Source organism: Solea solea, chromosome 12 (genome assembly GCF_958295425.1).
Source record: "Solea solea chromosome 12, fSolSol10.1, whole genome shotgun sequence".
Lineage (NCBI taxonomy): Eukaryota > Metazoa > Chordata > Actinopteri > Pleuronectiformes > Soleidae > Solea > Solea solea.
Window position 1 is genome coordinate 12,998,771 of NC_081145.1, and position 17,534 is coordinate 13,016,304.

A 17,534-nucleotide genomic window follows, 5' to 3' on the forward strand; every position below is an offset into this window, starting at 1 on the left:
GTTATCCACCAACAAAACACAAAAAAACACTTATGTTATTAAAATCACTGTAATGTAGATATTATATTAACCAGTATATACATATACAAATTGAGGGGATTTAAATGTATGTATAGTTTAGTTTTATATATCAGTTCTGCAGTCAGTGTGGACGTGAGTACATACTCAGCTTTTATTTTGAAGGAAACGATTTGTCGAGGCTTCTACTCGTGTGCGCATGCGCAAATGTTAAAGCAGCGGCGTTGACAGACGGCGGGAGGAGACTGGAGAGAGACAGAGGGAGGCCACAAACACACAAACAGTAAGTTAACATGAAAAGCAGATGTTTGTTGATTCCTACTGTATAATCCTTTATAAATGTGTCACATTGTCTTTTGTATGTATTGCCAGCTGTTCGCCGGGTTTTGTTTTGAAACGTGCAACAGGAAGTCTCGCTTAACCTGAGCTAGTTAGCAAGTTGGCCAACTGAGTTTTTCGGGCTAACTTTCATCTCTGTTTGATTCTGTCTTTGACTGAACTCCAGTCAAGAAGCGTCATCGGTGTCTTTGGGTCTCCACATACTCATTCACATGCTTGTTAGCTGGAGCTCAGTAGTTTATGTTCAGGCACGGTCTCAGGGCCGGTCTAAACCTTTACATGGGGACCGAAGCAGAATTACATTTTGTCCCCCAGTGAGATCATTAAAGTGGCAGTGCTGAACCTTTGGTTGTTATGTTAGTATCCTGCCTTTGTTTGGTCTTCAGGTACATAAATAATGTTACACTATTGTATGCTGCTTCTTTAGTGTGAAAATAATGTGTATACTGCAGCAGCACAGGGGCAGGAGGGGACAAGAAGCATTTATCAAACTGCTTAACAACTGGGGTTTAGAGCAGTAGAATATACTTCCAAAACTTAAATTAGGTGCTTACTCTGCTATCTATGTTGTGTAATGTTGCTGTTCCCTGTGACTAAAATTGTGTTACTTTCTGTGTGTAGCATCGAAGTGTTACCCAGTGATATGAGATCTAAATATCGCTATACTGAGAAACACACAGGCTTAATCATCATTGTCTGAATGTAACACACGTTTGTCATGATTTATGTTACATACAGCTATTTCAATTATAATAAATGCTTGATGACTTGCACACTGTTAACCCAACTCACCTGTTATTTTTACCAGTTTCAACAAAAACATCCATTCTAAGTGATCCAATTACATGTAGACGGCATTAAACACAATGCATCCTCATATGCAGTCACACAAAAAAACATCTGAGGGTGGTTCAAGGTTGCTGTTGACCACATTCCTAAGCAAACACAATCTATCCTTAGACTGCCTCCTCAGTTTGTGTCCTCTGACTTTTCAGCATCCATAACAATATTAGCACAGATTTAGCACATGATTTCCTCTGGTGAAATCACACAAATATTTCAGACATTACAAACATTGTCTGTCTCATGTGTGAGCAGTAGTTATGTGTGCTGTTGCCTCCTATTTTGTGTCTGTCTTGAGCCAGAAAAGTTAGAGCAGGACCATATTGAAATCAAATTAAAAACATTTGCAAATAGTTTGGAAAGTGTTGCAGGAGAAAAAGCAAGAAATGTGCACACCAATACATATTTTGAAAATAGGTTGATTTCTGGAGCAAATGCACAACAGCAAATGGATGGTTGCAGTTACCACACTGTACCTCTCCTTTGCAACTGATTTTCCATTTCCAGTGGTTTTTTTTTATCTGCAATGAAATCCTCATTTTAGTAGGACATGTGTCCATTTTTATTGAATGCTAGATTGTGTCTGTCTCCATAGTGCCTGTCCTGAGACTGAACCCTGAGGCAGAGAGTGGCACATGGATACACTGCTGAAAAACCTGGCCAGCTCAGTGGAGCTGCTGGCGGTGGTGGCACAGAGTGATGCGGTGGAGCAGTGGGATGAACAAACTCTGACCAGAGCTTTTCAATGGGCCCGGTACTGCGAACATCTCTTCTCCAGGTTTGACAATAACCCTGTGATAAGAGGGATGATGGAGAAACAGCTGCAGCTCACAAATGAAAATCTGCTATCTGCCCTCTCTGGATACACTGAGTTGTCCTTCTCTGACCTTTCCCAGTGCCAGCACCTGCTGCTCTCTGGGCTTTTGAACAACCCTAAACTGCCCGGCTCCCTCATGAAGACACTATTTGACTGCAAGAGTCCTGCGGACACCAAGCACAGTGACGACCTGGAGGTGACTGGCCTTTGCAGTCGGATCATTCAGTCTAAATCAGCATGCAAAATCCTACGTCCTCTCACAGACTCCTCAGCTGTTGGTGCTGATGCAGAGGTGCAGGGAGTGGGTCTGATCGAGAGGCTGGGCGCTTTGATGAGCCAAGGCAGTAACATGTGCAGGACAGAGCATTTTTTAGACCGTGTACTCCAAGGATGTGAAGAATCACCACAACATTTTTGTGGAGTCATCGCTGTAGCTCTGCTGACAAGGACAAACTCAGCTCCCCAGGATATTCTCGTAGACTGGCTGCTGAAAAAACACAGCATTCTGAAACTCATGGTCACAGCACTGCCTCCTGCAGTTATTACGGACCTGGCCAAAAAATATCTGAAGTTTAGAGATGCATACTGTGATGTACTGAAAGAGTGGGTTTCTGGTATGGAGTACAGCCTCAGTGAGGGTGAATGGCTTCAGACCTGTGCAAACCCCATGGTGTCCTATCAGAAACTGACTGAGCACTTTCTGGCCTTGTTTGAGGCTTGTCCTTCTCTGAGGGATGATGTGGAAAAACAGTTTGATGCTCTGAAGGTCTCTGATGGAGACTTTGATGTCAGAGGTTTGAGTGTGTGGGGAGATCTTCTATCAGCATTAAACAAGTGACTGTCAAAAGCTTTTTTTATAGACCTATAATGTGTTTATTTGTATATTGATGCATTGTTTGTAGAGGTGTGCATATTAAACCTAAGTGTGTCCATCAAACTGATTATTGAAAGCTGTTGTAGTTTCAAAGTATACACTTGATAACAAAAACAAACTTCAGACATTCATAACACACATTTAAAATGATACTTATTGTTTTTTGGTGTTAGGTACACATGAAAAACACACAAACCTGGACACAGACTCAACAAACAAAAGCATGAGTTGCATAGTATGCACTGTGTACATTTACTGTAGGAAAAGCAATAAAACCTTAAATGTACTCACTTTGCTTTCATTCTAGTTGTAATACTTCTGTGGTAGTTTAGCTGTGTTCCTTGTTGAAATCAAAGTCATTCCTTCTGAGTCAGTACAATTTGATATTTGTTCAGTTTCACAGTGTTTGGACAGATGGTTACATCACATGCTGCTTAGAAATCAACAGAAGCACATGACCTAACTGAATTAAATTCAAGTAATTGTCAGGCAGTGAATAGTTTATTCTTAATAAATTGCACTCTGGGGAGTTACAGCTACATTTATCATAATAAATGTATATAAGGTATAGATCTGTTGTTTTTAAAGTCCTGATTGTTACAGTGTGCAAACCTATGGAGAGAGACACGTTTAATTGAATAGCTAAATGAACAACTGTCTATAAAATGGCAATAAAGAAGCAAGGACATTGTGTTCTCCCTCTGTACACACACACCTAAAATCATTTCAATTTCTCACTCCATCTGTCAGCATCACCTTTCACCACAAGGCCACACTGGGTCTCAATCAAAGATGTTTTATTGGCTTAATGCCAGTCACGTGACTTGAATGCCAATTCACACATCTCAGGCCGGGCTCATGTGTCGTACCAGCTCTGTGAGGCGAGGGATCAATTAGTCAAATCAGGCGTCTTCAATCACACCGGCCACAATAGCTGGTGTCCAACTGTCAGACAGCGGATTAGAGTCGTGGTCCGTGTGGAAGGAAACACCAACATGGCCACAGCTCATTAAACACACCATAAAAGCAGTTCACGTAGAGACAGACATGGGTCACTGAGTAAGGGGCAGCAAGTACACCACCAATTTATTTCCAACCAATAAAGAACATATGCAACGAGCTGGATGGAAACCAACTGATTGAAGGGATCTCAACTGCTCCTATGTGTTTATATATTATATAAACACATAGGAGCAGTTGAGAAAATTACTATAGGCCTACATGCAAAGTAATTTACTTCGAATTTCATTGATTAACGTGGATATGAATAAAAGACGAAATTACATATGAATTGTTAGCTTATTTAAACCTGATATTTTTTTTCAGCAAACTAATGAGACTCTTCTACCTCAGTGTGATTGCATGTTGTCACTGAACCTTTGGAAGTTCGCAATAAAAGCTTTTTTTTGTTTTAGATTTTGTGTTTATCAGCCTTTATACCCAACTTTAAGTGCCTGCCTGTGTTTACTGAAAATATGTTTTTGAAGTTATTTTTTATACAACAACTGTGTGATAGCTTGGTTTTGAGAAAAGCTCATTATTGTCTGCTTTGCCCCCAGCTCTCAACCTCCAGGTGAAATTATAGGTTAGTGTTACTGCATCAATTTGAGCAGCAGGAGGCCAAATACACCACTTAATAATTAAACCAGCCAATTTTAATATGTGGCACTGCTGAATTAGAGACACCATTGTGTTTATATTTATATATTCATTCATATCAAACTAATTTCACAATGAATCGCCAATTATTTTCATAATGAATTCATTTGTTCGGGAGTTGTTTTGTTTTTTAATAAAAACAAGTTCTCTGATTTTCCAGCTTCTTAAATGTGATTATTTTTGTTGTTTCTTTTCTCCTCTCGCACATTTTTATCTCTCATCTATCTGTGGATACTGCACTGTGATATTGCAACGCTGTAGTGAGATGTGCTGAGGGCGACTGTTGTGTGGCAGCTTCTAAAGGCTCCTGAAGGATAGCATTCATTAAAGCTCAGATCCAGCCCCCATCTGGTGGTGTGAAAAGAGAGTTCTCCAAAGGGGGGCGGGGTGGAGGAGCAGGGAGGAGGGGGGTGGGGTGGAGCCCTCCCTTGGCACGTGCCTAAGCCGATCCAGCCTGGATCATGTCTGGTCTCAGTGACAGATCGCAGAGGCAGACAGGCCCCTCCACACACCTGTGTCCCACTCAGAGGATACTGATGGTCAGCAGCCGCCACCACCACCATCATCATCATCATCATATACCCAGGCATAGGCAATGTAATTTAATTTGGTTTGTTGCAGTGAAGCAGTGAGGAAAAGGGTTAATGTGATTTTTTTTTCTTTTTACAGAATCACATCAGGTGTGACTGTTGCCTGTAAAAAAAAAAGAAAAAAGGTGGAAGGTATTCACACCATCCTCTGCCTGACATCCAATAAAAAACATGCACAGCTGTCAGACGCTCCAGTGAGGTGCTGTGGCTGCAGAAATGCTCCTCTATTTTTGCTCACTTAGAAAGAAAGAAAACAGCCAGCCACTTCATGGTTTTCTTTTTAGCTCAGCGATTACAATGGGGATAAATAATGTTCATAGAATCCTTTTTTTTATTTAAAAAAACGTCAGTCTAAGATTTCCAAATGTGAAATTGTGCTGCATTTTCTTACACACTTGACCTTGGACATTGTGGTGAGCATTTTCTGATCAAACAATTGACTAACAAGTAAGCCTCATATCTAACAACGAAACATTTTATGATCACGTAAATGTGAATCAACCTTCTCAAAGATCCAATATTTTCCCTATAATCTACTCACAAAATTATAATTTCACCCATAGATGTCAAGTGTATCATGTGAAATCTTATCTGCCTCTTATCCTTTGTCTCCGTGAGTACATGAGCATTTTGTCGAGAGGAGAGCATGAAGCTGTCAACATAATGTAACATGGGGGAGGGGAGCTGGAAGGACCCGTGATGGATTACATCAAATACGACTGTAGGAAGAACCAGATTCGTGGAGAAGAAACAATTGGATGTAGCAATCACCTTCCTGTGAGTGTGCAAGATGCAATCCTCAATTCAGAGGTGAAAACAAGGATTTATCGGCCTCATTACTGTCGGTGACATAAAATTTAGTTAAAGCCTAATAAATGTTTCAGTGCAAGTGGAAGGTAAGCAGAGAGAAAAACAATAGCACATAGTTGTTGCTGCTGTGTGCCAAACAAGCTGTTTCCTAAAAAAATAATAAAAAAAAGGTATGATGTAAATAATTTATGGGAGATTTAGGAATCAGTTTGAAACATAAATCTTCTCTATGCTAATGCTTCTTTAATGTGTTGTGGGGTGTGGAAATCTGAGACGAAAAATAGTGAGCATGCTCTTCATCAATAAAGCAATTAGCAAGGGAGGAGAAGGAGGTGCGTGTAAATTCAATTGCCCCAAGGTATTGTGGTGCCATAAAAAAGTAATTACTGCTTTGAAATTTTAGGTTGAAAATGGATCTTCACGCTTATGAGAGAGCTGATTTCCAGACTGTAAATGAAAGCATATTCAAGCAGCAGTGTGGAGAGACTGCTGTGTACATTTTGGGTCAAAGACAGGGAGGAAAAGGAGGCACCAGGAGGACGATTGTATGCAGGCACAATCCCAGGGGAGGAGTGCAATCCTGTCATCAAACACTCATTCCGGCTGGGCCTCATCCCATTACAGTCCCCCAGGACCCAAACTGCACCTGCCCCACAGACTGACAACTACTCAGTCTCCTTTAACTCACCATCATGATTACACAACCAGGCACACAGCACCGACTATATATCACAGTGACTAAGACTTAAATATCAGTGGAGTTCACAGGCAGGTGGATAGTGGGAGAGTTTCCGCCTCCATGACGACAGTGCTGACGTCAAAATCTCTCCAATTATTGTGCACTCTAACAGGACAGGCCATCAACGGTGCAACAGCCATGACCACTGCGGCTGGTTAGGCATGAGGAAACATGTTCCACGTGGCTGGTGGCACAATTGTGTTTTCTGTCAAATTAACATGTCCACCGAGGAGCAAGCGGTGCGAGGTGTTAATGGATTTCTTTTCTCAGTTGGGCATTAAGTCGGAAGGCAAGCGGAGATTTATTCACACATGGAGCTGCTTCCTGTAATCGAGGCGTCAGTCAACAAGGCTGTACTGTAGACGCAACACTACTGCTGCACTGTCCATCATGTGTTCACTTCTTAAACCCCACGCCTCCATAAACGTCATACCTGCCAGTCATGTCCTCCCGGGTGAAAGGTGTAGGTGCTCTACATACTGTAGCGTAGACACATGGTACTCAAACTGTGGTACGTGTACCACCATTGGTACGCAAGCTTAGAACAGAACAGAAATACTGTTCTACTAGGGTATGTGATCGGAGTGGAGCTGAGGAATGTGTAGAAAATGAAACAAATAGCAAAAAATAAGGAAATATATTAAATAATAATAATTAGAGTCACTTTACCTCTGGCTATATATACATATGTATATATATATATATATATATACACATATATGTTTTGTTTTTCTTTATCAAAGTATCGCATTGTGTAAGATGAATGTTGTATAACCAAAATGTATGAGTCAAATCTTTTTCTACTGTTACTAATGGCGTTTCCTTTTTTTCCATTTTACAGTGAATTTAACATGTGTTCATTGTTCTTCTAATGAGCCTAAAACACACATTCACACTCAAAACACTAATTTAATAACTAATTACAAAATAATACTGGAATTAGAGCAAAGACAACATGACTGCCCTCGTCACCAACATAAATTCTTAATAGAAACCTCCATTACAACTAAGATTTTGTATTTATTTTTTTTAAACTCATATGCGCTCTTGACCTAAATGATACTGATCACTGATGTGATTTGAGTCATTGCGGTCATCTTGTGTTACACTGTTAGCCTCAGCCTTACACTCAGGGAAAACAGGGAACTCTCTGGTTTTGTCTTCCTCCTGTAGAAGTCAGACATGTGAGCTGCCGTCGAGAGGTTTAACACATTTTATTCTGGGCCTACATGACACCTCGGCAGCAGGTTTCACACAACTAAAGTCACGGATCCTGCACGGTATGTGAGGAGGTAAGCTCCAGAATCAGTGTTTACACTTGTTTACCTCTTCCCTTCTATGAATTACCAATCTACAGCATCCATTACTCTGCCCTGTACTCCAGGGAACACTGCCATTGATTTACTAATGAGAAACATGGAGAGAATAGTAGATGCAGGACACTGATTGGTGAAGGTGGTAACTGGTTAGGTAGTCTGCCTTCAGTCCCAGTGGACCTCTAACCTTTATATAAACAGATGAAGAAAAAAAAAAACACATATATAACATCTTACAGTACAACACACCCACACGCGAGATGAAACAATGGCAGTTGTTTTTTTTATAAAATCATATGAGTATTATTTTTTATAACACTTTTTTTTTTTACATCAACATATCTCTTCAATAAAGACAACATTAGAAGCCATAAAATCACATTTATCTTTTTACATAAACTTTAGGCACAAAGCCGTAATAGCATCTTTTGGTCATCTTAAACATTCTTAAATATTCATATATTTTTTAAACATCCTTGCAGAATCCATACAGCAAATGAAAAAAGGTGTTCAAATTGCAAATAAAGGTGGAAGAGCCATCTATTAAGGTGGAAGAGCCATCTCATATGGTCCACTGAAACGTGACAATATCAAAGTGTCAATAAAGTACTTTTGGTGACAATGAGAACAACCAAGAAACACCAAGAGATCACAATGCCTGGTTGTTCGTACACAATCCCTCGTTTTCAAAATGCAACAATATGCCCTGCATCATGAGCACAAAGCTGGACTCTCCGGACACTAGTAATTTGTTAAAACACACATCTTAAGTGTTGATCATCACATGACTCCAAAACAAGTACACTTAGATACAGCAAGCCAAGGTTACATTACAAAACAGAATGTGATGGGTGGTGGCTGGTACACAGAATTTATTGCAGTGCACACCAAACATCAATTAACAATGCCTTCTGAGCAATAGTCATCAAAACCTTTTTTTTTTTTTTTTTCCTTTTTTTTAATTTGTCTCACATCACAGCCAAAACCTGATAATTAAAGTTCATTTTATTATTTATTATGGCAGAAGACACTAAGAAGAAAGCAGTAGGCAGGATGAGGGACAGTGACCTTATGGCAGCTGCATCTGAAACATTGATTGAGCAAATTCATGCAAAAAACACACACTAAAACTCTACACTTCAATTTCACTCACTCTATTTTTGTCTTATAGTGTATTATAGGCTTTGCTTGAGAAGGCCTTTTTTTGCAAGCAGACATCTCCCTGAAAAGGTACTGTCCATGAAAAATATGGCCTTTTATATTAATGTTAACACAGATCAACGACCCAAAATCCACAACAGTCTCACAGAAACAGTATACAGGTATATACAGTACATAAAACACATCTGAGAAACAGGATAGAATCTCATTTTTAGAATACTCATTGTTTCAGTGCAATCAGAGTGGTACTTCAGAGAAAGACCCCATATGATGGTCAGCTGCAGTGTCATCTGGCTCTTGGTTGTTCAAGTAGATTGATGAGGTTTGGGTGCCTAAGAAGTACAACGATGGCCTGCAGTTTTCTTTTCAACTGCTATCAACAGTATAATGAAGCTAAACATGGTGAAAAATGTGACAATCAGTAAGGATTGTTCTGCATTGCGACTAACTACTTCTTTACACTTGCTTCTTGAAACTACGAGGAACCATTTTACTGTAATACACTGAATGGATTTAAATATCATCTAATATAGTGGTTATTTGTGCAATCTGTGACGGAGAGTCTGGTTCTGTAAGCAGACTCACCACAGCCGCCCTGCTTTAAGAGTAGCCACGCTCAGCATACATCTTTCCCGCCGGTTCCTGCACATACTCCTCCGTCTTATCCCAGTCCTGTACCCAACCTCCATTGAGCTGAGAAGTGGCCCCATAGCTTTTAGCCGGACCGCCCATTGCGCCGTAACTCTGCGTGATATCACCCGTCTCTTCGGCCAGCTCATCCTCATCGATAAAGCCGCACTTCTCTTCGCTGGTCTCTTCAGGGTCGGCCCATGGCTGTTTCTCTCCAGATGCAAAGATCCCATAAAACACCACACCACCATAATGCACGAGGGAAGCAATGAGGAAGACATATTGCCACTCTTCTCGGGTCTGGGGACAGACAAATCAGACTGAGTGACTGATCATAGACCACCTTCAATTGTGATGATTTCTTATTATAATAATAATATCAATAATTGGATATACATGACAAAGGTCTGATTTGAGTCGGAGCAAAAACAACTCACCTTGTTCTTTGTCATTGTGCCCACTATCAGTGGACAGACCATCCCAGACAAGGTACCCACACCATTAGATATGCCCATGAGGATGCTGGCATAGCGAGGAGCGATGTCTAAATGGTTTACGTTGAAACCTAAAGCAAAAAGATTGAATATTCAGAGGTAGGTGTTCATTTGAACAGAGAAGAATGAGGTTCAAATAAAAAGTTGAAACGCAATATTTTCGCAATAAGTCTCACCTGATATTGCAAATCCACTGAATCCTACCGCCAGAATTAAGAATGAGATGGCCACCCCTTTACTGTGAGAATAACCAACCACTAGTAAGAGCGTGGCCTCCATACCAAACCCTGCAAACAACAGGACCATGAATGAAATAAATGATGACACTTATAGTATGTCTGCATTTTTATGAAAACAAAGACGGTCAAAGCCTCACCTCCACAGTTCATGATTTTACGGACCGTAGTGGTGGACATGATGTTGTGGGTCCGCAGATAGTCTGCTAACTGGCCACCTAAGGGTACGATGATGGTCATGACCAAGTGGGGGAGAGCCGATACCATTCCAACCTGAAGAAACCAGCAAACACTTGTTGCAGCAAAGTGATCTCTCAGTGTCAGAGCAAATCCTCATCTGTGCTTTCCACCGTTGACTCCCCGTGTCACATCAGGGCAATAATTCAACGCGAGTAATAAGAGCGAAGTGCCGATACAAGCTCATCCTGTAGCTGTAGAATTACAGCTGCCAAACCTGCTTGATTCATGCCCCATATTCACACAGGCAGGGCAAAGCTCATACATTTTTAAAGATTATATTAAATGGATTCTACCATTTGGAAGACACATTCAAGCACAAGGGAATATTTAAGTTTACATAACATACCATCACAGAAATACTATTACTATAAATATTCTTATTCTTTAAAAGACGATTTCATGCTTTCTTCTAACTCAACATGTCAAGAAAACCCCTTTAACCATTTATAAAAAGTTCTTATTTTAAAGGTGACTATTTATATGATGTTTCAGTATCTTAACAGATGGAGTGGTATCATGGAGCTCGATACAGACAACACACCCTCCTAACCACACCACAACTTTTCCTGAATAAGGAACTATAAGAACAACATGATAGAACACAATGTAAACCACATTTACAAACCAGGTCTCTAATGCTCTTACACAGCAGGTGGTTGGGAAGAGTAACAAAGCAGCAACACATACAATTGATGACTGCTGCACAGGTGCATCATGGGAGGTTTCCATTGCATACAAACTAGTGTGATTGGAATATATGAAGACATTTTACTATTTACTTCAAATATGAATGATATTACTTTTGCTCCACTCTAAAATAAATGCATATTCATCCACTCAATGAATGAACAGTGTTTGTAATGTCATAAAAGACTGATACCTGGCATTAATAGGGACTTCCTTACCTTGCTAATTTCAAAGCCAAACACTTCTTCAAAGTATGCCGGCTGACTAATGAGCAGCAGATAAAATGTCCAGCTCCTGCAGAAGTTGGCCACAATGATTGCATAGACGGGCATGGAGGTGAAAAACTTCCTCCAGGGTGTCTTGTATTTCTGGTCAAAACAAAGAGAACAGGAGCTTTTGTGTACTGTAACTTGTGTGACAAACAAAAGCGGCTACAGACTGAGGACTCACCTCCATCGCTCCCATCAGCTGAGCACTTTCACCAATGCTCTCCTCAATGTAACGCCGCTCTTCATCCGTGATGGTCGGGTGCTCGGCCGGGCTTTCGTAGGACACCAAGATCCAGAACATGTACCAAACAATTCCAAAGGACCCTGCAGAGATCATTTGTCATTTGTGCTGCACAGACAAATCTTACTATATACATTTTCCAAATCATAGGTGTTTTCACGCAGGTGACACTCACCATACACGTAGAACACAGAGGACCATCCTGTGTACTGGACCAGGATCCCAGCCAGAGGCATTGCAACCACTGCACCAGCATAGGATCCTGAAAAAGACAAAACTGTTATTTTGACGCTATTTTATCATTTTGATGTTATTTTTTCTGAGAGCAATGAATTTACAGAGTTTGGTGACAAGCATTTACAGCCACTATAAGTCACTGCTCACGTTTCAGTGTGAGGAGTGACATGATGATACAAACTATATCACACTGATGACAGAAACATGAGTGTGTGTGTGTGTGTGGAGATTTTGTACCACAGAAGGAAAGGGTTGCCAGACGACTTCTCTCCAGCGGTGGAGCCCACTTGCTCCAGATCCCATGGCAGGCTGGATAAGTCACTCCCTGCATGGCAACATATGACATTGCAGTTACGCTATGATCTGAACAACACAGGGATAACTGCAGCTCGACCTTTTCTCAGTTCTCTGATAATTGTTTCCGTCATTTCACGAGCTACCGTGTTAGATTTTCTGAGTTATCAATACAAGTCACATCTGCTTTCCACTCTCGGTCAATAACAAGTGACATAATGTGAAGACATTCTGCTTGATTGTCAAAGTCTGTCCTTATTTGTCACAGACACACAAGACAAATTGTTGTTAATAACAAACAAACTGATATGCTGTGTGGCTGACCTTTCTAATTGAGACTAATGGGTTTGGTGTGACTCAGTCCAAACTCGAGCTGACTCTGCCCGCTTCATGGAAGAAGAAACACTGAACTGCTCCCATTAAATCTTCATTACACACTAAGTGGCATACAATCAACTATTGATAGACACAAATTGCTGGGGTTTGCAGTGGGAGACACCCTGAAATGCTAATGTTTAATTTGCAGTAATAAGTCGACGGTTGCCGAGCACAGCTGACTCTCCCTCCCTCCCTCCCTCCCTCCCTCCCGCTCTCTCTCTCTCGGTGGTCACGAGCTGCTGTCGAAACGACTACATGCAGCTAAACAAAATCACAAAAGAAGATGACCTTCAGTCTGATAATAGCGTCCGTCTCTGAAATCATGCTCTCTCGCTTGAGCTGTGGGAGCTGCCTGTATCAAGTGGTTTTATTGCTTTTGTTCTGTGGGTTTGTATGTGAATATCAGGCTCTTAGAGCCAGGAAAACCAATATTCAAAACCCCAGCTATTCAGGGTTTCACTGTATGTTGTTTGCTGTTCTGTTTGTAAGCTGACAATTGTATGTGGTGTGAATGAAAGGAGTTCTTCATAATGGGAGCCATTTTCCTGTGCAAATTCAAATAGAAAGCTACGTGGAGAGGATTTCTGCAAAACACGGTTAAATATTGAATGTCAGGACAAGTTGATTAGAGTTTGAGTTCAGCTCTCAGCTTGATAATGAGGCATCATTTGTGGGTCTTTTAAAGGTTAGAATCGGATGTGCAAAGCATGCAGCAGTACCTCCACCAACCCTTGTAATATCCTCACAAAGATGACACATCCATAATGCGTCCGAGCGGCAGAGGGAATGAACATGTTCAGGATGGATGTCAGCACGATGGCAGCCCCAAAAACCCTGAACAGACAAAACAATGGGATTATTTTGTCAAACAAATGTCGATATACAAGATTGCTCTTCTTCAGCAAGAAAGTATTTCAACGTGCTTTCGACATCATACATTTCACATGAAACAGCCCACAAAGAACATTATAGTTGTGATGAGGAAGATAAATCAGTGCCAATTGGAAGCCTCACACACACAAATAACAGGCAGTTACTCAGTTTTCCGGGAGTGAGGACAGGAGGTGTTTGCAGAAGAAGGCGTCAGTGGGCTCAGCTGACTTGGCATGATGAAGCTCTTCATCCTGCATCTTATTAAGTCTCCATTTCCCTCATGAAACAGGGCTTTAACAATCATAAAATGGTCATGTACGAGGACTTATAATGTGACCATATTCTACGTCTACTTTTCTCCCATTACTGTTACTGTAAATATTTAAAGACTTTACTAAAAGCTGTATTTGTCGAAACAACTGTTGTTGTTGTTGTTTTACATCTTTTACAGGCTTGTTGTCCTCTGGAGCACCTTTACTCTCATTGTATTTGTCCAAATATAGCTGACTAATCAGTTGCAAGTGAAATAATGTGCTGTAGATGTGGTCTTGAAATCATACCACAGTCATTAGAACAGGGCTTTGGGTGGGTGTGGTTGCCATGCCTCTGAACATAAAGGATTAGACACGGTTGTCCCGTGGGAGCTCATTAACATGAGGAGGCAAGCCCGGCGGGCATCGGCCAAATCCCCAGTTTATCTGCTCTAAGGTCAGACACCTTTCTTCAAGCCTGACGTCTGTATATGACTGCCTATCGCATAAATATTAAAAACATTTTTTTTTTATGTTAATTACAGCTCAGGATAGAAACAGGATGGAAACGCCATGTTTTCTTTTTTTTAATCCTTTCACTCTTTCTTCTTTTTCCCCCACACTATTTGTTTATTCCGGCGCTTTTACCTGTTTGCAGCCAGTCTTGAGGATATGTACCCTCCTGGAATCTGAGTAACTATGTAGCCCCAGAAGAAGGATCCATGAATCATGCCCACGATCTCTGGGTCCCAGTTGAATATCGCTTTCTTCAAGACACAGAAAAAAAAAATCAATATTAAAAAATGTGTTCTTTTTCAAATTGTGTAAAATAACCCAAATTTTTTTCTTTTTAAAAAAAAATATAATATAATGAAAATCCACTTATTGCCTCACAAAAAATATGGGTTATACAAAGAAAGTGAATTTTGACTCATCAATCAGTAATATATGAAAATATGAACATTTCAGAATCATTGTCCACAATAATTTACGTCTGCTCTCTAAACAAAAAAAAAATCACAAATCATTTCTGGGTTTAAATTGTGAGGGAGGGCCTCATGCACTGGGGGGTTCATGTGTGGTGGTGATGATGATGGTGGTGGGTGCGGGTGCGGGTTTAGAACAGGGCGGAGTTTCCAGGCACCTCTTTTATGACGATCTTGCCGTTCTCGTGCACCGTGTGGTTATTGACCATGCTGACGATGGCCACACCCAAGTTACACCGGATACCGAACGAGATGCAGAAGCCGAGCCCACTCAGCACCGCGATGATGTATCTGCGCGGCAGCCCGAAGCACGTGCAGTCGCACAGAGGCGTCTTCCGCGCCTGCTCCTCTCTGGGTCTCCCATCCTCCGTCAGCTCGATGGCCTCACCTGTTTGCTGCTGCCGCTTCTCCAGCCTCCTGCACGACAAGCCCGTTTATTTGAGGTTACATTCATAGTAGAGGAGAACACGATTGTTGCGATTAAATGAAAAGGCGAGAAATGGAAAAGTGGGAATTTTGCCTGTCTGTTTCGGTGTTTTATGTATTTATTCACATGCTTCAGCTGTACAGAAAATATACGTATCCATTTTGTGCATTGTACTAGTTTATACACAGACCATAACTATATTTTTAGTTTTTATCTTTAATTTGGCACAAGGCCCTTACAGCCAGCACTGCTTATTTTAATCAAACGGTTTTTTTGTTTTTTACATTTCTGTAAAGCAAGAGAGTGTCTGGCAAACGAAGAGAAAATGACCTTCATACCGCATTGCAGCAACATCCCTGGTGTCTGGAGTATAATTCACGATTTTTCTTTTTATATATATATATATATATATTTTTTATTCTTATTATTATTCGCACAGCTGAGCGTGTGACGTTGGTCCTTTTTTTTGCTTGGGCTCACACACGGAATCTGTTTGGAAAAATGTGAGGTATAGATTTCTTTAAAAAACTGACATTGAAATGTGAAGGCCTCACCCGGTAAAATACCGGGCCTATCACAGCTTTCAAAACCAACTCGTTTTTTTTCCTGTCACGTTTCTGTGCTGCAGCGTGGACTCAAATCCGATAACTAAAACACGAATGAGGATAAACTAACCAAACGAAAAAAAGGGAAATGTCTAACGTATATAATAAAAAACCTCTTTATTTTATGATTTTTTTGTAAATGCCTCGTTTTTTCGTAATACATCGTTTCATATTCAACCATCGTTTCATTTCCCCCCTCAGATATGAAAAAAACATCCATTTTATACAAGTGAAAAAACTGTTCCTCTGCACACAGCTTCCTCTACTATGATTTCAAAAATGAAGATCTGATTTCTTTGTGGTCACTTATCAGGTTTAACTGAGACCACATTCCACTTGTACGTCCTCGTGACACTATGAAGAATATCAGGAAGTCAATTGATTTGGACTCAATCGATCTTGAATTAATACAGATTGATACACAGGGTACTAGATACCCCCCGACCTTGTGTCACGACTCGTTCTGTTGCATTAATTATTAAAAAACACCCACAGCTGCTGGTGGAGGGGGATCATCCTCCAGGGAAATATGTGATCCTTAAATATTCGGGCCACACGACTCTGCTTTCACAACCAAACCCGTGATTCCTCTCATAACGACGAGTTTTCCCTCTAGATTGAATTGCAATTTTGAGAAAACGTATTTGCTAAAGACAATACCTTGTCTCATGTGTGGTGCCAACACCTGGGACATTGTCTGTGTCGAATTCCTCACAGCAGCTTTATTCCGTGATTAAAAAAGACATGTACAAATGTTCATTTATTCTTACCTGTACAGATTGCCGAGGGCCTTTCCCGCGATTTGTTTTAATCCCTCTTTAGAGGTAGGGAGAGCTCCCTCCTTTCCGGGCTCCATGTCCAAATGATCTTAAAGAATTCTATAATACGACGATAAATGGATGTGCAGCAATAATGAGCATATTGTTAAAATAATGCAAATATCACGCCTCCCCTTTTGTTTTAAAAAAAAGGAAGGAAAGAAAGAAAACGCCTCGATGTCCTGAAAAGGATGAGCCAGAAAATGGAGATAGAGGAGAAACACGTTCAGTATGAAAGGGCTGTTTTCACAGTCACAAAACAGCAGTCAAATAAGTCCGCTTTTGCCTTGCGCAATGTTACTCCACGCAGTGCCATCTTAAGATCCAGCCAGCGATAAGAAAAAAGATAACGGTAAAACGTGGAAAAAAGTGGGATATTTGTGTTAGAAGTCTGGAAAGCTCGAGCCGATGAAGGTTGTGGCGGTGCTCCGGTGTCAAATCTGCGTCGAAGATCTCCGGTGAGCAGCAGCCGGAGCAGCATTCAGCACCGCGGACAGCGCACAGCTCATCTACCTGTCAGCAGCTCCGTGCAGCGCCCCCTCCTCCTCCCTCTGCTTCCTGCAAACTCCTCTCCTCTAATTCATTCCCCATTTTCTTTCTGAAAACGTTCACACGACCGACATGAACATGTAATGTTCAGTTAGTGAGTCCAACAGCTTCGGGGTTTGCTCCCAAGATATTCCTTTATAATGTGGGACAACC

At 40.9% G+C, this 17,534-nt stretch overlaps 2 protein-coding genes across 2 annotated transcripts; one reads left to right on the forward strand and one right to left on the reverse strand.

The window, feature by feature from the left end:
* Positions 1-220: 220 nt before the first annotated feature.
* On the forward strand, positions 221-2,954 carry fancf (FA complementation group F). The gene is made up of 2 exons (XM_058644961.1): positions 221-301; positions 1,796-2,954. The coding sequence occupies exon 2, from the start codon at positions 1,836-1,838 to the stop codon at positions 2,853-2,855; it is 1,020 nt and encodes a 339-aa protein (XP_058500944.1). The 5' UTR covers positions 221-301; positions 1,796-1,835; the 3' UTR covers positions 2,856-2,954.
* A 6,256-nt stretch (positions 2,955-9,210) lies between these two features.
* On the reverse strand, positions 9,211-17,396 carry slc17a6a (solute carrier family 17 member 6a). Its single transcript, XM_058644940.1, has 12 exons — positions 16,785-17,396; positions 15,141-15,399; positions 14,645-14,763; positions 13,592-13,706; positions 12,438-12,525; positions 12,139-12,225; positions 11,904-12,046; positions 11,672-11,821; positions 10,667-10,799; positions 10,467-10,577; positions 10,234-10,361; positions 9,211-10,096 (listed from the first exon to the last, which is right to left on the reverse strand). The coding sequence occupies exons 1-12, from the start codon at positions 16,868-16,870 to the stop codon at positions 9,767-9,769; spliced, it is 1,749 nt and encodes a 582-aa protein (XP_058500923.1). The 5' UTR covers positions 16,871-17,396; the 3' UTR covers positions 9,211-9,766.
* Positions 17,397-17,534: the final 138 nt, after the last annotated feature.

Coding starts and splice junctions, on each gene's coding strand:
- fancf (XM_058644961.1), top strand. CDS start 1,836: ATGGATACACTGCTGAAAAACCTGGCCAGCTCAGTGGAGCTGCTGGCG.
- slc17a6a (XM_058644940.1), bottom strand. CDS start 16,870: ATGGAGCCCGGAAAGGAGGGAGCTCTCCCTACCTCTAAAGAGGGATTA. Junction 15,400..16,784: donor GCCCTCGGCAATCTGTACAG/GTAAGAATAAAT, acceptor CTTGTCGTGCAG/GAGGCTGGAGAAGCGGCAGC. Junction 11,822..11,903: donor AGCTGATGGGAGCGATGGAG/GTGAGTCCTCAG, acceptor TGTTTTGACCAG/AAATACAAGACACCCTGGAG.